The following is a 26,069-nucleotide window of genomic DNA, read 5'->3' as shown; positions in this document are numbered from 1 at the left end:
AAATATTGCATTTAGATACAGGCTTTAACTATGCTAAAGATCTGCTGCTGCTATAGCGATTTCCTATGTCCCTCTTGGCAATATCTTCATAAGCAGATGCAGCACATGCTGACAAAGAAGTTATTGTCAGAAATAACCCAAATAATATACCTGTGTTTGCACTCAGAGCTTTGCTGACACAGCAGTTAGAGCTGTTGCAACATGCCAGTCTTTCATACCCTGAGCTGAAACAACTATGAAACAGAATGAAGGCCATAATGTCAATCCAGCCTTCAAAACATTTTTCACCCAATTTTTGCTCCTTTAAATCTCCTGAAATTCCCCCCATGAATAAGCAAGAGCTAAATGAATAAGGCTTCTATTGCTCCCTTCTAATTACTGGGTTTGTTACAGATTGAAGTCACTCTGTACACTTCTAGTCTAGAAATCTCTGGATTCTGAGAAGAAATTTCTGGCTGAGTGAATTGGAAGATTCTCCTCTAATTTGTAACGTGAAATAGTTCCTAGATGAAACATACGAAAAGCTAAGCTGTGCCCAACCCAGCAAAATATTATTTAAATAAACCAAATCCTTCTTTACTGTTAAGAACGATCTAAGGATAAAAACATCCAGCATGTGTACTGTACATCCATGTATTCGTACATCCATGCTCATTCAGAAGCAAGGGATGGTAGGCAACCTTTACATTGTTTTTAATATTGCTGTGTAGCTTCAGTTAATACGGATTATTTTGTTTCCTGTGTCTCTGCCCTACACACATTTCAGTATTCGTAATTCACAGTTACTAAAAGGTTATTTTTTTCTTGTATTTGTACTTCCCTGTTAAATGTTTTTTCTGAAGCTTTCCAAACAACCTCTGAACTCAGACTTTCTTTTCATTACATAACAAACACACCTGCAAATTATCTCCCAGGTTTTCTATTTCTTACAACAGCAGCAGTTACTGTCAAAGATGGTCCCTTATGACTGTGGGACAAGTGAGTTTATAGTTAATAAACGGCCTGTATTGCTTAGACTAACTACCTGGAAAAAAAAAAACCAGCCTTACAAAAAAACCTTATGTGTGAAAATTGGAAGACTAAGACTGCTAAAAGCAGCTGGATTGAAACTAAGCTAAAATATGTATTTTTGCTGCACTACAAAAGCAAATGGGTATTGGCCAGTATAGAGAGGAGCTACTCTGACGTAAACCTTCCCAAAACATGCATGATCTGGATATCAAGTACTCTGAACCAACTCCTTCACTCTCAAACCCTCTTCTAGTTTATGTAACTTACTAATATTTACACAGATCAAGATACCAGGTTAACTGACTATTGTGAAAGCATGGTTACAATGTTAAACCAAAGATCTTGATTTTGCCTCATTTATATTTTTATGCAAATATGTTGATTCATTCATACATAGAATAACTCACTGTATTGCACTTACCAGTTTTGGGGTTTATTGAAAAGAAACCCTGTGGATTTCCACTTGTAATCTTGTAGGTTAACTTTTCACTTGAGCTAGAATCTGGATCAAATGCTTCAATCTGAATGACTGATACATCTTTAGGTGAGTTTTCCATGACCTCTGGGTAATAAACTGGTTCTGTGGTCTGAGGAGCGTTATCATTAACATCCCCAACTTCTACGTAGATTTCAATGAAAGATGATAAAGGCACAACGCCTTGGTCTGTTGCATAAACAGTTAACCAGTAATGCGAAGTAGTCTCACGATCCAGGCGATCTGCAGTCTCAATAATACCTGTTAATAGGAAGATAAATAGAAAATGCCCAATAAATATGCAGAAGTGTGTAAAAATACAGTAAGCAACAAGCTTTATTAAAAAAAATGAATACAAGTTCAAAATAGCTGACATTGATTCTACAGTCTTTGTTAATACACAGACAACATATTGAGGCTAACCTGAAGCCACAAAAAATGGAATTACAAGTTTTCAGCAATTACGCATCACAGATATTAAAACAATAGATATTTAATTTCCTTTCCAATGTCCTTTGAGATTTATCAGATCAATTAGCACTATTTATAAAAGCTATTTTGCCTAAAAGATTAAATATAATGAGTAATTCACAGTCTTTTGGGACTTGAATGACCCTCTTTACTCATCACTGATTATACTGAATTTTCTACTACATTATCTAATTTAGATGCCAAATTCTTGAACTGTTTACCATTTATATTAATAAGCAGCTACTTCAATGTGAAACATCCTTATCTATGTGCCCAGATGAATTATTTAACTGAATTTTCTTAATGGGCTAATTTGGGTTCACACAGAAATTCCACAGAAAAAAAAACCCAAAAGCTATACCTGAGGCTAAACTTTGTAGCACTAGGACTACCCAATGGCTGCCATTACTCTAGCCATGGAAAGCAGGGCTTAGCTCAATTTTACACACACAAAATGAATTACCATTTAAGGAACAGCTACACAATTCATAAACTTCATAAAAATCCATCTGCTGAGTCTACAGGAGCTTGTCTGAGCCAGAACTAAAGAATGAGGAACTCGAGTTTTTATCCACTGTGAAGAAAATACCGATCTACTTTTATCAGCAGCTTACTCTGCAGGTACCATTATAATATGCATGTGTCAAAAGGGTATGCGACATGGTGCATATGATGGGGGATGAATATTCAATGAATTCACAGAGCTATGGCACAATAAAACTGTGCACTTTCCTTGTTGTGATCCAGCTGCTCTTACAGGTTGTCTGATTTGATATATTTTGTAAACAGATCTTCAAATGAACCTGAGACTTACCAGGGTGAGGGACACAGCAAGCCCCTGCAACCATTTCTGTGGAAATCTCAAAAAGCTTTGTCATGGATCTTATTGTTTGTTATACTGATACACACCAGGCCTAATTGGGACTGAAGCCGAGATGAGTCAAACTATCACCACGACAGATGGTTCTGGACTCTGCATAGAGCCACCCGATGTGACTATGTGTCCTGTGGCCCTTTTCCTGAGCTCACACCACACAACACATATATATATATATATATATATATATATATATATATATATATATATATATACACACACACACATACCCCCCCCCCATCAGTAAAATAGGACCATGATAAAATTATGCCACTGTGTTTTTATAGAACTCCTTCAGCAAAGGAAGTAACTCTAAGTGCCATTTCCTTCACACAGTCCAGACACTTTTTTAATGCAGTATACCAGCTGAGCAAAATGAGATTAATATTGAGGAATTACTAATTTATTCATTACTTTCTTTGCCTTTTGAGAAGCTGCATAAAGGTCTAAAAATGGCAATCTGAAATTTTAAGAAGATCACTGCAGAAGTGCTGGAGGGGTCTGCATCTAATGCTCAAACCTGCAAAATACCCATATATAGCATTTCAAGCAACGCAGCATTCCAGAACTACCACCAGATGTCAGTGTGGAAAATGGTTTTATATAGCGTCAAATGCTTCAGAACTGGGATAAAAAAGAGGGGCACTGCAATTTGAAAATATACATGCATTACATACAGTCTATGAAGTTTTCTTGAAAGCAAACTGGTGGCTTTATAATTTCCTCTCCCCCATATCTCACCCTCCCCCCTGAGGAACATCATCAAAAACTAAGCCAAGGTGTTAATTTTAAGGATATTGGCATTTTACATTTTCAGTCTTTTCACCTCAGTACTTACATTTTGTTTGATGGCAGTATTTTTATTTAAAAAAACCCAAAAAAACTTATGTAGTCACTGGATTTATGCTGTGGTTACAGGCAGAGTTTTGGATTGTTAATGTACATAAATTTGCTCTTCAAAATTAACATGTAGCTTTCAGCACCCAGTTACCTGGATTCTATTTTTGTAACTCATTTACATTACACCTTTTATACCTCTCTACTTCAGCCAGGAGACTTGCTTGGGAACAGCTGTTCTCATTTTACACCTGTCCTGCTTTCTTAACAGTAGCTACATCAGAAGTGGGAGATTAATTTTAAGATAGCATTGCCCAATTTTAAACAAACATAAAACCCCACTTTTTTTGGTAACGGAGCTCTCCTTCTGCAATCTGCTCACCTGGCATCTATAAATTCTACCACCTTAGTTATCAAAGCCTACTTGAAGTTAAAAGACAACTGAACCTCTTTTGCTTTAGCGGGCGATAAGTTCTCAAACGTCTGTTCTCACGCACTTCACACAGGACAAAGGGGAAAAAAGTGCCATACAAAAAAAGCAACAGTAATGGTATCTCAAAAAGAAATATGCAAAAATATTATAGGGACAGTGACTAACAGTACAATACCACACATACAGACAACTTCATTTTTTTTTTAGTTTTTAATTTCAAATTGGATCTGCATACGTAAGGTAATTTCTGTATATTTTACCTTGACTTTTGCAGAAATTTTCAATGAAAGGCTTGTAATCTGATCATCTGACCACTGAACACATCATGTAACAAAGATGTTTATCCAACAGGTAGTTCTGGTTTTCAGAACATCTCCAATTTTCTAAACACTAAGTGTATGCTCAAAAGTAACATGAAATCTCATTCACTAAAATTACTTTTCCATTTTTCTTGTGTTTCTCACCCAACAGATCCTGAAGCGTTGGGTGAACATTTTTTCTGTATGTGCTGTTTATAATTTCTAACTGAAATAGAAAGTATCTAGGAAAACTATTTTCTGATCAGATATGTAAAAATATCTACCCAACTGTTTAATCCTGAATGAACATTTCCTAGAGCCATAAAGGGCACTTAAAAGAACCTCCATGTACCCCACTTAAGAGTTTAAAATAGATGGAATAAACAGGTATGTATGCAAATTGAAAACTTATTAGAGACAGGCATCACACATACGTGGGTTACTTAAACAGTATTAAAAATGAAGACTCAAAATCACATTCCTCCAGTATTAAAGCCATGCAAAGGGGACAAGAAGATAGCAAGCAAAACTTCCCTTCATACCTTACACATTGAGGGGGGTGGAGGAGAGCCACCACACCTAGTTCTCCTTCATCACTCAAAGCTTCAGGCACCGCAAGGGAAGGGCCGATTGGTCTATTAATATGATTCAGCTTTCTTCTTGTTTCCACCCAGCAATAAAATGCAACAGATACCGATCCAATACACATGCCTGGGGTGCGGGAAGCTCTGACTACCAAAACCTGATTTTCTTCTGGTTCTGCATCAGCACTTATATCACAAAACACAATCAACACTAAACACACACAACTACACAGAGTACTTGTTTTTTTTTCCCCTTTTAACATTACAAACAGTAACAATAATTAGATAACAATAGTGCTACCAAATCAGAGCTCTAGAACCAGTCCTTAAAGTATCATTAGTTGGTGTGCTAACTATCTGCTTTTGCAAACGTTGACTATAGCGGCCTATATTACATATCAGGGCAGCATAATACTGTATACCATCTAAAAGCCAGCACCCACGTCAAGATGGCAGAGAGTAAACACGATGGAAAGTCATCTATCAAAGAGAAGTAATAAAACAATCTAAGTAAGCGTTAATTTGTTTTAATCTCGCAATCAGCTAGATCCATTAAGCATCAGCATGATGTTGATCAGTATCATCAATTTCAACATCTTATTTTTGCTCCTAGAAAGGTTTTTTTTTTTTTTTTTTTTGTTAAGTGGTGCAAAGCATATTTAGGGAGTACAGCTTAAGTGTTTCTATTTTCAATGCTGTAAAAGCTCCACCTCTGCTCTAACTCTTCTTCCATTCACAGAAAAATCTTCAATCAGCGAATTTCCCATCCATTCTCTATGTTGATGCAATTTGGTGATTTTAACTTTTACAAGCCATTTGCTTTTTATGTAGCAAGACAAGTAGAGAAATCTCCCACAGAGCACCTCTAAAGAATCTTTAGCATGTATGGTAATCCTAAAGACTAGTAAATATTATTGTTCAAAAAATATGGTGAAGTGAGGATTCCTAAAACATTCTTCACTTGGCTAGATACGCAATCTTGAAGCCTTACAGGTGATCAGGATAAAAAAACCCAACAAAATCATATTCAGTCACTAACCACCAGAGGAGAGAACAAAAGAACTCTGATGAAATGTTTCTCAGTCATCTGCAAGAGGACATCAGAGTTGATTTTAGAATATTCATATGTCTGAAATTTTAGACTAGATATTGTTCTCACTTGATGCAATAGGACTTTTCTACAAATTTCATTAAAAGGTGGCAAAAGTCCTAAGTGAATACTATAGAATAGAATTTGGACAGAATTCAATATGGAGGAACAGGCTGGTTTATGAATACAGCAACTGAGGAAAAATCAGAATGTTAACTCTTGACAAGAACCAACACTGCTTCCAATTTAAATCCCACAAGCCAAGTCACTACACCCAAACAACACATAAATCCACTTCAAATCTGACAGTCTTACATATGCCAATTCTGTCTAATTAACAAATGCTCAAACTATAATACTCCCAATTCCCAAGGACAATCCTCCTTAAGTGTGCTTATCCATGAGAACTCTAATTAACAATAATAATGATTCTGTAATGGAAATCAAAACCTGCAATCATTTCTCAGCAAAGCATGAAAATGCAGTTTAGCAGAATTTGCCCTAAGAGTGACGTTTGAAACAAACTAAGAGAAATCCTTGGCCTGGAACATGATGCTTGAAATCTGATTACAAACTTAATTATAAATTCTAATAAGCTGGGCAAATAAAAAAGCTTCTTCAGCAGCTTTAAAAGCTATCTCTGTGGGGAAGAAAAAAAAAAAAAACCACCGCAAATGCAGTATTTTAAGAATGTAATGAACAAAGGTTCTGATCAAATGTGATCAAGCAAATGATCCAAATCAAAGTTTTAAAAGTGAGTGGATTAAGCCTGTTATAAAAAGGCATGCTGTCCCTCATGGCACTAGTCTGCCAACACACCACAGACTGCAACTTTGGCTTGACTTCTAGACAAACATTAAGTCATTGCAGTGTAACCTATCACTAAAGTCTGCACAATATTTTGAGTGAAAAATAAAATTGGGGGAAATGCTCAGCACATACTGCAGTTCACTATTTGAAACTCTGCTACCTCTTGATAAGCTGCATATATTTTCTAGAAAGTTATCAGTATTAATGAAATTAGTTTTTTATATGCACAAGGGTTGAAAAAACCCCAACTCCGAGAAGTTTATAGCTTTTCTGGCCAAATTTCTGCTTTACATTTTGTGGAACTTTGCTTAGTTGTTTTAAAGGAAGAATCACACCAGCCTCATTGATTACTGCTTTGTGGGTTTTTTTAAGTAAAATCTTACTAAATACTATTGCACTTTGACTGCTAATGATAAGCAATTCAGAACAGACAGTTTTCAGATTCTTTTCTTCCCACTTTTAGAGGTTTAAAAAAAAAAAAAAAAAAAATCAGCTAGCCAATTTATCTGTATTTCTGTTAACCTGTTCTTAACTCTTCTGATAACTCTGGGCACCAATGTAGCCTGACACTGCAAAATGCCTTGAAGCAGCAGTCGAGTACAGCCACAACCCTACATGCTATAAAGAGTTCTATAAGGTGAAGATTTTGAAACACGTAATGCACTGAACTCCCAAGATAAAATTCATTCTTCCTCTGAGGCTGCTGTGCTATGTAACTAAGGCCTCCACCAAACACCAGTGTGTAAGGGACAACTAAGACTTATGCCTACAATGCTAAAAAAAAAAAAAGAGCATCCAATGCTAACAGCAACAAGATATACTTTGATCACTCAAGTAATAAGCACTTGGTAAAGCCAAAACAAAGGCAGTACAACATCATATCAGCCTTTATTCTACACAAACCAACTATCCTTAAGCACTGAAGATTTCAAGTATGTCCTGTCAGAAAGACAAGGAACTACTCAGCATTTAAAAAGTCAGTTGAAAATTCCAAAATCTCCATCCTGTGAACTCCCTGAAACGATCTCCTTCTAAAGTAGGAATGGAATGAGATTCCTTTTGCAGAAGTGAAATGTCAGCTTGTTCATTCTATGAACATGGCAGAATGCCAAGAAAGGCACTGCACTCTAGCTCCTGAAATACTAAAGACCTGCAGCAGGCAGTGTGAACTTTTAAAAAGTATATACAACCTCTTCTTTAAGAGAAGTAATATTTTTTATAAGCTGAACTGGAAAAGTGCTAGTCTTCCTTACTTGTATCACATACATGCTTTGAACAGGAAGCATTACCTGTTTATGCCTGTATGGAACAAAGTGCAACAGTCACCCAGAGAAATATCATTTGCTTTTCAACTCTATAAAAATTTAAAGCTTATCACTGACAATGCAAGCTACTCACACACCAGACTTCTTGCATCTAAGATTCACAAAGACTAAACTGTACTGTTTCAGAATGTAAATAATTCTTGGTTGCAGCCCTGAAGGAGAGCAGAAAGTTTTAGTAACTATTGCTTGTCTTTGAATCACACATGAACAAGAGGTGTTCACTGTTCTTCTCTCTCATCCTCTCTCATTAATTAAGCACAGCTACAAAGATTGTAACCTAGCAACAAACCACTGATACTGCGTTTTGTGTAACTCGTGAAGAATTCAGATTGCTTGTTTGAAAACATGTCTCAGGAATAGGAATACACATAACTAAAAATTAAATCTAGTTTGAAATAATTTGTTTCTTTTCAACCACTCAATGGTTCTTTTGTTTTGCTGCATTTAAGCTGAACCTTAAATTAACACATTCTGATTGCTTTTTTAAATAATTGGTGGCTTTACCTTTTACATGCATGCCAGTAAACTGTACTTCAATGTTTAAAAAAAACCCAAACAAAATATCAAACAAAACCAAACAAAGCCACACCCCACAAAACCACAACCATCCTTGAAAATTCTGCAACATATTATGTTTGCAGGCTATAGAGTTAAGATTTTCACATGCACCCCAAAAGTCTTTAGAAAATATCATCTAACATCTGTCAGGACTTTAAACACTGTTTCTAATAGTTACAGCTTGTCACATATTTAGATTTTATATATTTATTTCTTCAGCTATTCAGTAAGTTTCTCTACAGTGATCTTAATCCACTTTTTCCATGCATATAACATCATCTTCATGAGTACTGAAGGCAATGAAAAACTTAAAGTTTACAATTTCTGCTTTAGAGAACGCTCGGAGAAATTTCTCTCAGGAGAAGCTACGAAAAAACACACCGAAAATAACTTGAAAGTAACATATTTGAACTACAAGTCCTTTGTCAGCATTTATAAAGGCAGATCCCCAGAATATTGAATTAAATTTTATTTACAGCTCTTCTAAATAGAAAGCTGTATACATTTGAAGTTGTGTCTTGCGTACTACCAGATGAGAAATCATGCTTAGACAGGATTGTTAAATGGAAAGCAACTCTTGTTGCTGTTTCAAGGACAAATTGCTCATTCCCTAACAAATGAAGGCTTAGAAAGTTTCAGGCAACTTATCACTATAAGTATGAGCAAGCTGATGGAACTGTAGTGAATTTGAACAAGTTCTTTAACTGCTAGATGCCATTTCCCCGTGCAGCTGCAAGACTTTCAAATACGTCAAGTTCCTTACTGTTTGCTCTTCTTCCAGGCACTAGTTATTGCAGGTTCTGGGAGGTGGAAGGTGAACAATACCACCGCAGAGCATACATGGTCTCTAGAGCACACAGACCCTTAACAGAGCATAGGAACCGGTCATCAGAACACATTTGAGATTTTAACTGGGGGGGTGGGGAGGGTGTGGAATAAGGATAAAATCAAACTGAACGAAGTAAAATCTCACTTATAACAAAATGACCTGGTTTACATCTAAAATGTAACTTCACTGAACTGGTTAGATGTAACAAAATACAGAGCCAAATCCAGTTTTGTACCAATAACTTTGGTAAATCTCGTATCAGCACAAGTTTTCAAGAACTCTCAAATTTCATTAAACAACCTACTGTATTTGAAATTAAGCAATTTTTGCATATCACCATAACGGAACAACAGAGAGAATAGCTCATGAAGCAGACACTATCAGCGTCCACTCAAATCTGACAGACTCCTTTTCTAAATGCATAGAAGTTACCAATGCATTTATAGTAAAACATACCTTTTGGAACAAAAAACTTGGCATCCAGAGAGCCCCAACACATGCTCAAATCCAAACCTTGTCATAAAACTTAAAACATAAAACAGTTTTTGCATCACTGCTGTGAACAGACGGCAGTAATTTGAATTGTGTTCAGGCAGAGGGAGGGAAAGGTCACTATTGATCTATGCTATATGGATCTTATAAACAAGATAGATGCAGAGAGATTTGAAGAAATACAGAATATTCAACAATTAAAACCAGCTACCACTTAAGCATCTACAGATAGCAAAGACCTAGAAGCAAAGACATGCATAGTTAAAGGTCTGCCCCAAGCATAGACTACATTTTAAAAATATTGAGAAAACAGGTTTTACATGTCTTCAATATGTAAAACAGAATGAAGCACAGGGCAAAAATAACCGTAAATAATTAGACCAAGTAACATTTTGACTTCCAGCCACATTGCTTTCTGCACATTTATACAAAACCAAGTCAAGTGAAAACACAGTGTTTAGACTATTTGTAAAAGAAAAAAGATCTGAAAACATGTTGTTAAAACTGTCTAAATAAAAGAGTATGCCCAGAAATTATGATTCAGTACTAGGTAGTCTGGGCTAAAAGTTATAACTCTGCCAAGGTCCACCAAGATTGTGAACTTGCTTTCAGGAAGCCAGAGGGTGGTGAGGGGGAATTTTCGCAATTAGAAGAACCCTGATGGGGTTGCCTTAGAACTCAACTGATTACTTCCAGTTCAGAAAATCTTTTGGGACAATGGCAGACAGCTCCTATTGTCAGCCTCATTTATGGTTATTTTAATAGCTCCAGCTTATTTCTGTCAGATAGATTGCTTGTATGTCAAGCTTTCAGACAGGCAATATAATTACTATACAGAGGAACAGTACCATGTTGCTAGAGCTCCAATATGGAGAGACATAAAAACCCCCTGATGAGTACACATTAGGGAAATGAAATGTTAACTCTTATGCCAATAGGAAAAATTATTGTAATACAACCACATACAACCTATGTTTCTTTGAAGAGAGAGCAAGTAAAGCAAGCTTTGCTGTTAGCATGAGCAGTCACTCACGATTTGCGAGAAAGCATGCTCAAAAAACAGGTGCACACAACTGCATCAGCGCTACAGCAGGTTTATAAAATATTAGTGAAAACAGAAGAAACTGCCAGCAGATTCTGGGCCAAGCATGTGGGCTCTCAGTACCCACAAAAGCAGCTCTTCTTACTGTGTTACGTAAGCAAGGTTTGGAGGATCTGATTAATCTTAATTCTGGACAGACGTTTGTCTTCAGGTAAAGACAAAACTGGATTCTTTGTCTCAAGAAATACAATTACGCAGTATCATAAAATTAGAATAAACTATATTTAAGCAAAAAATCCTTTCTGATAATACTGCTATACAGTTATCTTTAAATCCTGCTCTCTTTCTACAGTTTTATGACCAACAATTTCTGCTGAAATGTACGTAGTTCAGAAACAAGTGAAGGGTTCTACAGGTCTACTATTTACTTATGAATGTACACAAAGAAAATTCATTTGATCAAATTTTTAGAAAGTTTCTGTATTTGAATGTGCATAAGAAATGCAAAGGATGAATTTCTATGTTCTTGGTTAAAGTTTATAAGGATTTCTTACATATACACACAAGCGAACATGTATATGCTCTTCAGAACTCTGGCTTCACCTCGCAAAATCCCTCTAACTTCACTGACAGTCTTCCTAGTACTAAGAAACTGTTGACCACGTGAGTGGTTATATTACCACTCTAATCATTTAAGGGGGAAATGGGAAATCTCTGAAGGGTAAATTCCTCTGCAAATGGCCCCAGGAATTTCAAAGCTAAGTGGAATTGACAGATTAACCTAGGTCTCCCTTAGGCAGTGGAAGAGCCTACAAGGAAAATAATGAGACACTTGGGAAGCCAATTATGCACAAGAGCAACACATTTAATTGTACAGAAACTGGTTTGTTAATCCAGAAGGATCTATCTGTTTAGACCTCTGCATATTATTAATATACTAAACAGTTCTGCAACAAGTATACTTACTTTTTTGTCTCTAAATCTCGAAGTTTAGTGACCATCTTAAACAGGGAAAATTGTTGCATGTGTCCCAAGATACTTTTTTCTGCATACAGAGCAGTTCTTTCAGATTTCCTTTTTGGTTGTAATTTGAACAATTGCAACCCACCTCTTATTATTTCCACAAAAATAACTTTGAAGGCTCAGCAAGTTCAACAGAGCAGCCCTACTCTTTAGTAAGAAGCAGTTACAGCTGTGTTCCACAGCAACAGTGGCTCATGACTAACCCCCACACAAAAACCTGTTATCTAGCATGTGCATGTGATTTATTCTGATTTGTGTTTCAGACTGCTGCAATTTTGCTTCAAGCTTTCAGTCTCCAGACTATTTTCAGTTGCAGAAACAGCTGGTTAACAGTGACAGTTCTCAGACCAGCTCTGAGCAAGAAAAGATATTGATACCTATATCAAGGCAAGTAGCATGTTCAGGGAAACCAGAAATCGGGCTATTACTGCTGTTCATGTTACTGCACCAGGTAGCCATATGCACAATGGCACTTAATTACTCTCAACAGAAATGCTGCTCCCAAGCTCTTCTTTGTCCACAAAGAGCTAGTGTACCTGTGGTCATGTGGCTAGAACAAAGCAAATCAATAAAGTCATGAGATTAAACCATCTGCAATTCAGTGGCATCAAAAGACATTTTCATCCTTGTTCTGTCAAAGTTATTTATTAACCCACAAAGTATCCATTTATTTATTCAGACTTTATTTCTATTCATGTATCCAGAGGAAATCCCACACTGATCAGTACATGTTATACTAATTCATTTCTCATCATTGCATATGAATTAAAATAAACAAAAGGCCATACAAAGAAATGTCTCTGAACTTGTTTGAGTAAAAACTTCACAGTAGAAGTGTCAGGATGACAAAGAACTCTGGGATTAAAAAACCACCAACCCTTTTTGGTTAAGATTACTGTACCAAGTAGATGAGAAATCCTGTTTGTAAGCAAATTCTTAGATGCACACTGAAGAATCAACACTTAACATCGAAAAGGGAGATCTGCAACTAGAAAACTAGAAATTACTTATTAGATGTTAAGCATATTTATTTGTAAGTGCCTTGGATGCCTGTTGGGATTTGGGTTCTGTCTTTTTCACATAAATAATGGATAACTGCCTGCACGGTTTTATTCAACATCTTCCGAAACAAGAGGAAAAAGAAAAAATAAAAAAAAAAAACCATTCACTCTGTATTTATTGCTTAATAGTAGAACCTTCAAGCATTTGGATCAACACACCACAGAGTCTGTTGGAATTTCCATTAGGAACCTCTTAATTATTCCCCACAGGAACATTTTTTCACTGAAGATAACTGCACCTTTAGTAACAATACCAAAAAGAATACCAAACAAGAAGTTTAATCATCATGGAGCCATGATAAAAGTAGATCAACTCTGTTTACACTACTACACTCAGCATAAACGAAAGAACGCTATGACATTGTAGGTGACTAGTAGATCATGTAGCCACAAAATGCATTTTACTCCTGAACAACTGAAGTTTTTTTCCCTTAAGAAATTCAAAGAACCTGCAGCGACTAGAGACGGAACTGCACCAGGTGATCACCTTAAATCTCCATATCTGTGCATGACTGTTCTCAAAAACATATTCTCAAATGCTGGCCATTCTCGTGTTTGACTAGACTGAACAACTCAATTTCCAAAGGATTTTTTTGATCACCACTGGAATTACAGACATAGCATAGATCTCTTACTCCATTTCCTATCGTCATATGCTGGATCAATATTCACTCAAACTTAATCCACATAATCTGCAGTAATCTTGTTTTTACTCTAATTATCACTCCCTCGATTTATTAAACAATGCACATCAAAACTGACATATCACTTGCGCCAATGACAACTCAATAATTCATCTTTCACTAACAGTTTTTGAACCTTCTCACACTCTCTTCCCCTTATCTGTATCTGGAAGTCTGAGCCATTTCACAAATTCACTACAAAATTCCACTGTCCAGCATAAATTTTTTTAAGCAAGCAAAAAGCCAATTGAAAAGTGCAAATTCTAAGTTTTTTTATATATTTGCAAGCACAGCTATGAACTGCTTACATTTTTATAACTTTTCTTATTTTAGCCATGTTTTCGCTATGTCCATACACAAAATACGGCACTTCTTAAAACGGTGTAAGAAGAGATAACAACTTGTTAACTTTAAAAGGGTCTGGACAAACCCTCGCAACCCAAAGCATTACTGTACTACCTAGTAGCACAAGTATGGAAGCACATACATGTAACCAGACGTCAAAAAGAAAGGCATGTCATTCTTCCATTCTGATTAATCTGCTTAAATTGGTGCTATAACATTCAAACTATCTTCAAAGTGAACTATGATCAGACTTCTTATGCAAAGGCATAGCCATCTTTCCCTCCCTCCCCACAGTAATTAACACTCCTTGCACAGGCAGCTGGACATTTGTTAATCATTAACTGTTTGTGTAATAAAGACAAACTATTAGCCATTCCTCACAATGGCACACTAAAAAAAACCCCAAAACCTTTAAGACTGAAGGCATAGTTAATAGTGTAAAATTATTTACAGTAACAAAACCCCTGTGGTATTAACATAGCACATTCAATATTTTGCTGACAATACCTGTTTCTGTGAGCAAGACTTTCCATGTTCAAACCTAAGTAATTAACTCAGGAATTTAATCAATAAGACCACCCCCAGCACTTTTAACTGTAACAGAAATAAAGAGGTATCTTTTTAAAAGATTAACAATGCTGTTAATCTCTTGGACAGTAAAATAATACATACGACCAGAATTGCAACACCAAATATAACACAGGCATAACCTATGCACACATTCCAATCTTATCTAGAATCACTTTGATTCCACTCTACCTTACTTTCATTACAGGAAGGGCACAGCAAGGGCATTCCTCTCTGATCAAACAGAAAATTCCACAGACAGAAGTTTCCACATGTCTGATTCGTTGCAGATTAAACCCTTATCATTAGAAAACAATCTCTAATTTTCATAGAGACAGGATATACCCTGTCATGGTAAATCTGCAGGAAAAGGTTAGGGGTGAGTGGGTGATTAAAAAAAAATTAAAAAAATAAATGTGTAGAATGGAGATGCATTCCCCATGAAAGAACTATGCACATCACCCTCACAGCTTTGGAGGAATGGAAGGGACAAGGTACCAGCATTAAGGATCACATACATAATTCCATTCATACATTCCATCATAAGCTTCTTTGCACTGCAAATCTTTCAAGCTGAGCTGCAAACTCCCTCTATGCATAAATACAATCAGCACTACAGGCCACACATATAAGAAGTCTCTATTCATGTTTAGCACATTATTCTTTCATTCTGTATTCATTTTCAGCACATTATGTTACCAAAATCTTCATTCCTTTACCCATATGACTGGAGCAGTTTTGTAATGCTCATGTACATTTACCAGTAACACTAAAATGAGAAGGCTATTCTGTAACTTTATTTCTTACATTTTGAAATTCTTAATAACCTTTTAATCCTTAAGCCCTGTAAAAAATATGAATAAGCACACTATGATCAGCAACTTCAAAATGAAAACTCGGGAATTTTCATTTTTTAGCATACAGAGGTGGTTTCAGGCTTTTTGCATCAGCAAAATTAATACAGCCTATTTATTTAAGAAACAGGCAGATTTTGGAAGCAATCCCTGTCAGTAAGGATTATTCTAAGATGTAAACTGGGCAATAAAACAATGCAACTACTGTTTTTTCTGTGTGTAACCTTCCCTGTCATACAGGCAGATATTCAGTTCTGGTAACAGTGATACTATCTGTACAGACACAGAACTCTGAGCCTAAAGAACTATTAATGATTGCCATTACTGGTAGGTCAAGACAATTTATATCCACTAGCTCACCAGTTTACTCTTTAACCCAAATGCCTATCAAAATTACACAACTCTCTATAAGAACCATGTATGTATTAATTTATCCTTGTTCACAAGTAATTTAAAATGAAATAGAAGCAGCTATTAGAAGTGTGGACAGAACACAAGGAGTTTGGGGAAACTTCATTTCTGAATAAAGAAATTACCTGTTGCAGTCCTGTTACTAGATTCTTTGCACACTCCTGTTTAGCAAAAATCACTCTTTGATGGCACTGGAATGCTAGAGATTTTCTTCTGTTGAACCACATGGAGACTGATAAGTTGACAATTCATTTTTGATCATGTTCAGATGACCAGTGTAACCAAGGCATAGATGCAATGATACACAGATTACAAAATGGACCTGCAAACCATAGTTTCAGCAAGCCCGAAGTATTTTAAAACCCAAGTTCTGTAGCTGCCACTACTGCATGCTATAAGTTGGGGAAGTTTGCCAAATACTCATCTAGGTTTCTCCTTTGTTAAATATGTCCAAATGCTGTATGATTAAAGTTTTAAAATCTTCAAAGAAAAGAATAAACATTATGCAATCATTTCAAGCTTCCCTCCTTTGACCGTAAGATGTACTTCAAAAGCTAAGCAGATGTTTAATAGGAAATAAATCCCCAACTCAACAGATGTACCAACAGTGATATGGCAAGATGCACCTTCCATAGCTTTTGGCAACCCTTCCCTTCTATTATTCCTCTGCTCACAAGTACTTTTCAAGTCAAAGAGAGGTCTAAGCAAGTTAATAGGCCCTTAATATGTACTCTGCTGCCTGGAATGATTGCTGTTTATAAGGTAATCTTTGGGACCCCATGTGGCTCAGCCTCAGTTCATCTCCTACAGAGACACAGCCCCTAGGGCAGCTCTGCTTTCATCAGACCAAGTCACAACCCAACCAATACCTTTCACAACAAAACAATCCCTCACTTTGAGCAACCCTGCAGAAGAGGAGAGGAGAGCCAGCTTTTGTATGGGATCTCTTTGGCAGCTAAGGTGATGTTTTACTCAGCAGGATACCCAAGAAAACTCTCGAACTACTTTGGAAGATTCCCCTGCCAACAGCAAAACATAAGATGAGTATGTTTGCCTAAAAGTAATTCAGCTTCTTCTAAAGACACATTCTAAAAGCTACATTAACAACCTAATAGCACCATCACAAATGCAAATTATATAGCTTTCTTCTAGCCTAAGCAAGGTAGGTAATCAGCTAGCTCCAGGCTGCTCAGGACCGTGTCCAAACGCAGGCCTCCTTAACCTCTGCCAAACTGAAACTCAACATTAAATGCCAGGCTTAGTTTGATCACTTAAAAAGAAACATGAATGCAACAGCATCATCCCACAGGTTACCCATCAGTTCCAGACCTTAGCTTGAATGTAAATCACACCATGAGTACAGTAATGCAAAGCTGCAAACTGTAGTCAAAACCAGACGGTCCCTGGCAGGTTAACCAGGTAACCTCTTCTGAACTTAAGTACTTATACACACGTGACTAAATTCAAGTATCAGGCAGCCAGGCTATTGGTACCAGCCATAAAGCAAAATAACAGACTCCCAAGAAGTTAGTAATCTCCTAGGAAAACACCTTCTGGATTGGTTTGGGGGTTTTTTTGGACAGCAACAAATTCAGGATTTGCTCTCAGTCTAACGGATGGCAGATCTCTGGCTCTTACCTTTATTTCTTTAAACAGACACAAATTATGCTGAACTAGGTCTACACTTCCTAAAAAAAAAGTTCTCTAAATTTCTCCTAATATTGAGAGGGTCTAAAGATACAACAGTTATTCTCAGTAAGCTGCTGTTACAGCTATTTGTACTGTCTCATGAAAGAGCATCTATGTGCCAAATGCCTCATTTTTAAAACCATAAAAAATTGGTGGAAAACATATTTAAGTTGCATGAAATCTTAAGCAAATGTTTTTAAGCTCAAAATATTACTCAATTTACGCATAGTTGTTTAGCTGTGGGTTTGGGGTTTTTTTTTGTTGTTTTTTTTTTTTTTTTTTTGTTTTGTTTTTCTTTTTTAACATAACTAGGTTTTCTTGCACAACAGCCCAAGTTTGGCTTCAATGCCACTGAAGAAAAATGCTGTAAAACCAGGGTGAAATAATACAAATCATTTTCTGTGTCAACTTCACTTGTATTTTCAACATCACATTAAACACACTTTAACCCACTGGGTACCATTAACCAGAAAGCAGAAAACAAGAGAACACCCTATTTTAAAAAGAGTCTACACAACAAGTTTTTTAAGTATCTGTAATCAACAGCCATAAATATGCCTACTCAAGTGTTCCACAGATACAACTGTCTCTCCCACCCTGCAGACTAAGCTAGGATTTCAGCTCTGCTCCATACATTGCATACTTGACTTTCAGTGAAACATCTGGTAAGTCAAAGAAGTCACCATAACATGGGATAAGTACTTTAAAAACCAGGCTATTGTGTTTGGTTGGGCATGGTACTGTAAGTGGCTTTGTTATTTATTGTCACAACAAAAACCTTCTTCTGATGGGCTCTGGAGAAGTTTGATAAGGACTCTTCTGTAAAGTCTGCTGGTGAAAGAGTTAAAATGGGTAGATCTTGTATCCCAGTCACATCAATTCAAGTTGTTCTCGTGCTGCTCATCCTTCTCAATCTAATACCAAAATGACGGAATGCCCAGGCACTGCACAAAAGAAATATGCCACTGGAAAAACACTGAACATACATCAGCATTCAAGTATTTTTCCAGAGTAGTTAACTACCAAATAAGTCTTCACTTGTCCCCCCTCTTATTTTTTTTTTTTTAATGCTGTATTATTTTTACTAAACTCTCGTCACAGAGACAGCTAAGGGAATGACTATTTCTGCATCTCTGACCTAAACTACTTCCTGTTCCGAGAATAAGAACAGCTGTATTTTTTATTATTATTTAGCAGAGATAAACTAGTATTTCTTCAACAGAAACGTTCTCAACATTTCTCAAAAACAAACAAAACCTCAACATACATTTTTATCCTGATATGCACACACACACAAAAATACCTCTCAATCTCAGAAAGCATTACCTGAATTCTTTTGAGGGCTTTAATTATACCCTATTCAAACACATAGAAGATGTTTGCCCTTGTATTATTTTCCAAAGAAATTATGAGTTTAATAGTTTGTTTTGACCTGGAATTCTGTTCCAGATGTGAGTATGGCAACTGACTGGTCAGAATCCAAGAATAATCTGCCTAAAGTTCTTTAAGCAAAAATTCCTCTCTGCTAACTACTCTTTCATTCAAATCTCCAGCATATGTATTAGAATCAGGTTTTAGTTCTCTAACTAAAGGGCTGCTAACTCAAGGGTTGACCAGCCCCTCCTTTAAAAAACTAACCTTCCAAACTAACAGGCTTAAAACTCTAACTTCGAATTTATAGAACCTAGTAATCATTCTAAAAGGAAGCTTTTTGCATTTTGGTTGGTTTGGGGGATTTTTTTGTGTTTTTTATAAACCACATCAGAGTAACTTTAAAAATTCTTACCCTAGCATAGTTATACTTCAGCCAGTGAAGAAAGTTAACTGCTATATGGGCAAATAACTAACTTCAGTACAATGTAATGTGGTAGTACAGAATTCAGGGTAGGGTGAAAAAAAAAAACTTGCCTGAAAAGCTAATTAGATACCTGGGAAATTAGTCTGTGTTCCTAGCTTCACTTGTGTTTGTACCCAAACTAGGATAAGAATTTGTGGTACAAAAAGTAGCAACCAGTTACTATTATACAGAAATAGAGCACCTCCTAATCCAGCTCTCTCTTCAAAATTAGTGGTAAGAACTACTGCGCTTTGCAAGAAGAAAACACTATGAGAAGACCCTCATAGGAGAGGGTCGGTCTTCCCATTTACTCATTTTTAACTGATAAAAATATGTTGGAATTTTAATTGCAAGACCTATGTGCCAACGAGACTTCATCCGTGGAAGAAGCTAAGCAGGAAATGCCACTGTCACAACTTCTGTAAACAAACTTTGACTAAATCTTAGATCATCTCCTCCTCATAGCCTATCATATCAAACCCACCAGAAATATTCCTTCCTGACTATCAACATCACCTAATCAATGGCAATTTTAATGTTTAGCAGCTTTTTTACAAAAATATTTGCTCAACATTTTTTTCTGTTGACAGTTTTCAGTACCCTATAACCTCTCTGACAGTTCTGCAAGAACTCGGAATAAACACAGCACAGTCACCACATGGCTTTGACAGCAGCTTGTCTGGAAGATATATAGTAAAAAAAATTCGTTATTATTAGTAACTTGGGGGCGAGTGGTTTGGTGGTTTTGTTTGGTTGGTTGGGTTTTGGTTTTTTTTAATTTAAACTGAGGGAAAGTAAGTTCTTGTATATCCTGGTGTTTATATTCATGACTCTATACAAAAGGGGTAAAAAACTAAAGCGCATGGAAGCCTTCACTGAAGAGAGCAAAGGAAGTCCCGTATTTGTAAGACTGCTTAACTACTATCAACTTAAAACCAAATCATACTAGTCTCAGTTTCGGTTAAAAAATGCCTCCCCTACTTCCAAGTGGTTTATGGCTGTATCAGTACAACAGACAGAAAACAATCCCAGACACTGGAACTTGATTCTTTACATTGCTTTTGGCCTGTGCCAGCCACCACTCTTCCAAAGAGCACTAGGGCACAGTTGGGAGTAGAAATGCAGCAGACAGCATTCCCAACAGACAATCTGGGTGCAGTCCTGGTACCTAAAGGTACAATAGGTGTTAGGATAGACGCAGGCCAGTTGGCAGACGGCACTGCTGGCTTAACAGCTATCTAATAGCTACTTGAGTGTTCTGCTCCAGTGGTGATCTTTATTTAATCTTTGCTAATGCCTGTCTTATATGAAAACTCAACAACAGTGAGTGGGGGAATGATCTGAAAAGTGAAAAAACCAAAGATCACTGAAGAAACAGAACCTGAAGCAACCCCCTTATACATAAGTGTTAATCATATCCTGCATTTTAATTAATGCAATTATAAGAACACTACAAAGAAATGTTAACATGCTTATTATATGCTAGCAGTGTTCTGTACCTTTTAAAAGTTTAATTCAGTACTTTGCTCTATGTAGTTAAAATCCTATTAATTCTCCTTAATGAATTACTGTCTTCCCAGCTGGAAATGGTTCTGGTAATATAAAAATAGTGTCTCTAAGGCATTAAGCTTTATTGATATTTTACACACACAGACACAGTGCAATAAAATTAATTTTCTTCCACATGCCCCTATTAACTCTTTTTTTTAAGTTTTTTTTTGTTGGTGGTGTTTGGTTTATTTTGTTTGTTTTTTTTTTTTTTACTTGCTCCTTTAACATTCCTTACAAAAACAAATTATCTTTCTTTATCATGGTCGCATGACTTACACTTCACAATTACAGGGTTCCAAGGGAAGACTACACAATAAAGATAAATCCACAAAAGGTTACAAACCACAAGTGTCTCAAAAATTCCTCAAATAGAAAATAACTAGAGACTGGGAAAGTATTAGAAGGAAGTATCATGTGTCTGCTTTGCTCTTGTTCTTCCTCACTCTACTGGAGACAGTATATCAGGCTAGACATACCTTTGTTCTAATAAAGCAGTCATATTTATGTCTTTTGAAGTCAGCAAATTAGTTTAATCACCTTAAACTTCATTGTTACTGTTAGAACAGAATTACTGTTATTCTGTAACACTCATGGCCTAACAACTTAAATGCAGGTTACTGAAAGAACAGTTAAGAATCCTGGTAACAAATAACTATACTACTAGATTAAACATGAGTAATAAGGCTATCATGCATGAAGTTCATACTGCCACATGACCCTTACACCATTCTGGAACTAGGTTATGTGCTAGGAAATATCCTCAACTGCAAAAGTTTAGAAAACACCTGCTGGTAGCCTTGCAAGTTGAACTAGTTAGGAAGTTTCTGATAACAATGTGTTTGTAAAATTCAGTGTTTATTAAAATAGTTCAAACAAACCATCATCATGGGAAACCTTACTGCATACGGCCTACATGTAATACCCTGTATCTGATTGTACAAGAGTTGCAAATCCAACTGCTCTCGTACAACAACTGGTTAGACATAACCAGACATCATTGAATTCATGACTCTTGAAACTACCTTGGTTTCTGAACATCAGCTTCCAGGACAGGCTCCCATCTTCTATAAACACTGCAATGAGAGCTTTCTTTGGCTAAATGACCCAGGACATCTACACTCCCAAAGTCTGCTGGCTCCCTCAGCTATCGAAACTTTGGGCACTATAAAGAAAACGAAAGACAACACCCTTGAAAGAAGATAAAAACCAGCTCTCCGTAATAAGCTAGAAGCCCTGATAATCTCAAGGAAATGAGCAGTCTGCTTGGCAAAAATTCTTTGGAGAAGGCCAGATATGAGCAAAACCAGTAACAGTTCTAATTTTTACAGCTGAAAAAAGTGTGGAAATTTGCTTACCACATGCTGGTGCTCCCATGACAGCATCACTTCCAGCACAGTGGGTGACACTGAATGGCCCTGTTCACCTGTACAACTGAGAGCAGCAATGAGAGTTCTTTCTAATACCATTTTCATATACTACAGCTTCCATCTTTTATTTCACACTTTCTGAGGAGGAGTATAAATACCTCATGGAAATGCTCTATCCTTATTTTTGACAAATCAAAAAGTAAACAGGAAGACATTCTCCTTTTCCCTGCTTGCCCGCTGGGATAAAGAAGGAAGAGGTTTACCTTGGTCTCCCCATAGCTTCTCCTTTAGGTTCTCCTCCAGCAATTGCTTCTATCATTCTTTAGAGCCTTCCTAAATGGCAATAGAAGCATGGTATTGACATGATTTATCTCACTTTTATTGCTCAGTGTTAATGGGATTTAGATGGTGCGTGTGGGTTTTTTGTGGCACACTGGGATCTGTATCAGCACAATGCATTATATTATTAATACATCCCAATCTGCTCAACTCCTTATCAAATTCTTTAGGAAAATATTTTACAGCTGCTTTAATAGGCAATTTATATAGCCAGCTGATCATCTCTATTTGCAGACTTCAGTCTAGCTCATGCACAAAAAGCTATCTTAAATTCCAAGTTCTCCTGAACACACATACCTAACAGATAAACAAATTGGTTTGTTGTATAAATTCAGTGCACAGAAATCTCGTTTTAACTTTTTTTCCCCTCATATTGTTATAATACATCCAGAGTCTCCATTTATTACGTAATTTTAATCTCTGTAGAATAACAGTCACAATGCACTATTACACTTCTGAATCTTTATATATTGAGTGATGACCTCTGATCTCCGTCCTTTAGCCACTTGGCTGCCAGTTAACAACTTAGGAGCTGGAGACAGCATGAGGCTGAACCTCAAAATAATCGCATTAGCACCATTTATTTTCTTTAGTCATACTTTTGATCTTTATAACTTCCTGGGAAATAAGTTTAATGACTTTATTACCATTCATTTGAAAAATATTTCCTCTAAGATCAGACACCTGTTAAATGTGTATGCGCTATTTCTTGCATTGCAAAAAAACCAGACAGTGATATGAGGAAGGTACAGCAGTACCTACAAGAAGCTATTGCAATTTTTAAGACTTTATCATCTTGCTCTCCTCCTTTGCTGTGACTGACTACCAAATTCATCCCTAAGTATTTTTTTTTTCTATGTCTTCTTAAAAATCTCCAGAGCAATTAGGCAACAAAGTAATCAAAGCAACTCCTGAGTTTGGGAGCATGGTGCATTAGGGCTTCCTGTTCATAGATTTACTTCTAACAGTTGGACAGGACTGCAGAAAACAGAACTTATGAAAACCAGCTGAACTAAACCAAAGGTAAGTCTCAGAAAAAAAGTACTCGAGAGTTAGTGGCAAAGATGTAATTCTGAAATTTTCACAAAAGCATATAATACAGGTAGAAATATCAAACACTAATACAATTTCCTACCTTTTGAAATGTAAAATTAAAGTAACATGGAAAAGATAACCTGAAACTCAACAAAAAAATACATGCATGGAACTAGCTATTTGATGCTTCTATCACCAATCATCTAGTCTTTCTGCAAATGTGACCGTTGTCCTTGATTCCTAGAGTAAGGCAGGCACAGAAGGATTCCTCTTAGTCACCGAACAGTTAAGTGTTGACTCCAAATAACTTCCTAAATCCAGTTCATCCACCTTTGAACTGAAAGTGTAGTATGATGCTTTCAAAGACAGCAGGGAGAGACATGTACGTCAAGAGTAAAGTCAGAAGAGCTCTTTAGCAAGCTCTTCCACAAATTCTTGGCTAATTAACAGTCTTCTCCCTGTATCAAAGCTAGTCCAGTTTGAAAAACTTGCCAAATACATAGACACCACAGTACAAAGGGTGCCATCTGTAACAATTCTAATGGATTCCGGGGTCGGGGGGGGAGGGGGAAGCATCAAGACAAAATTGCAGCTACACTGTCAAGCTTGTAGATACTCCGTGTTCTTTCCTTGTTCCTTTAGATGAACATTTGACAGAAAAATCCCCACCTGCCATGTACACACATCCTTCCTGAAGCCAGTGTCTTAAGTGGAATTTGTTCACTAAGATTAAAAACTAGAACCACTCCCTCCTGATCAAGTCCCTCTACTTTCATCCCTCAAGAACTGCCAACATTACACACCAGATACAAATATAGACAATGCCCCTCCCCACCTTGAAAATACAGAGCCACTGTCCTGGACGAGAATAAATAGCAGCTGGTTTTGTCCCAACTTTGTAAACCTGGCAGTTAAAAGGAACTTAAACTCATACCAATTCTTCAGTAAAGCAAACCAGTCTTGTGCCAAAAGAGTGAAGAGGCAAAACATGCAGACAACTATTCTGCCACAACAGTAAATCACAAAAATACATGTACCTGTCCACATTCACATAAACAGGTACACATGTACACACTGGAGTCAAAATAAAAATATTGCTTCACTTTTTCATTCTCATTACTGTTATCTATCATTTGGACAATAAATTGCAAACAAACTCATTTGTAATACAACTAGACACTATATATATGTACAATAATGCACAGTAAATGTACTTATGTCAAAAGAAAGGCATAACAATACACAAATAGTCTGCACGCATACCAAAAAAGTGAAAAAAACCCTAAAAGTGAAACTACCAAGTCTTGAAAAGTACTCAATTCTCCATTTTAGAAAGTATGTTCCACAGTCTTACCTATGTGCTTTGTTAAAAGCAAAGCTAAGAGAAGCAATGATATATTTTGAGGTCTAGATTTGGTTCTCTAGCCACAAACTACATGATTTAACAACTGACATTCTAGAAGAAAAAATATTGCCAGTAACAGTTTGTTCACCTAAACCTTGAAGAGTAAAGTGGTTTTGTGAGTCTGTATTGCTCACATCCACAATTGTGAGATGCATACAGAACACACAGAATGGCTTCTGGATTAGTCAGATATGATTGTCATTTTTTTATTCTCAGTTTCAAGGATTTTTCTGTAAGACAATCCATCATGTGTCATAATTTACCTACATGCAACCCACAGCCAGATTTCGTACAAGATTCCTCCTCAATTTATTTTAAGACACTTACGTAGCAGCACAGTATTAATGCTCTATAACAGACATAAATAAATGAGTAGCTACACACATACCCAACCAAAATGTTAGAAGTCAGCACTAGAATTTTATTGAAACCATAATTGTGCAACTTTTGAATACATGACACTGGAATAATTCTCACAGTTGCTTGTCAATTTATGCATTATTAATGAAACAGGTCAGCAGTTCAGTATACTTCATTTATATGAGCTTTTTCTAAAGACTACATTTATGCTTTCTTTGCCAGAGGTCTTTTCATGAAGGAGACACTGCTTACTAACTCACTGATGGGCACCTATAACAACTCTGAAAGATAACTACCAAACCCAGCATGTATGGCAGTATCACACCCATGCATATCTCCCACGAATGAAGCAAGAGAAGTCACTTAAGATTAAAAAGCATGAAAATCCCTGCAGAAAGCAGTTTGCTGT

At 36.5% G+C, this 26,069-nt stretch overlaps 1 protein-coding gene across 7 annotated transcripts in view; it reads right to left on the bottom strand.

Annotated features, from left to right (window-relative positions):
- FAT1 (FAT atypical cadherin 1) overlaps positions 1-26,069 on the bottom strand; it is a 114,397-nt gene that overhangs the window by 76,291 nt on the left and 12,037 nt on the right. For all 7 annotated transcript variants that reach the window (XR_003992281.1, XM_030492285.1, XM_030492286.1 and 4 more), the window contains exon 3: positions 1,433-1,747. Coding sequence is in view for 6 of the 7 variants with exons in the window: in XM_030492285.1 (XP_030348145.1) it covers positions 1,433-1,747 (315 nt within the window). In the remaining variant the exon portion in view is untranslated. The remainder of the gene's footprint in view (positions 1-1,432; positions 1,748-26,069) is intronic.

The sequence above is a fragment of the Strigops habroptila genome, chromosome 7, assembly GCF_004027225.2.
Source record: "Strigops habroptila isolate Jane chromosome 7, bStrHab1.2.pri, whole genome shotgun sequence".
NCBI lineage: Eukaryota > Metazoa > Chordata > Aves > Psittaciformes > Psittacidae > Strigops > Strigops habroptila.
This window is presented reverse-complemented; position numbering and strand designations above follow the sequence as displayed.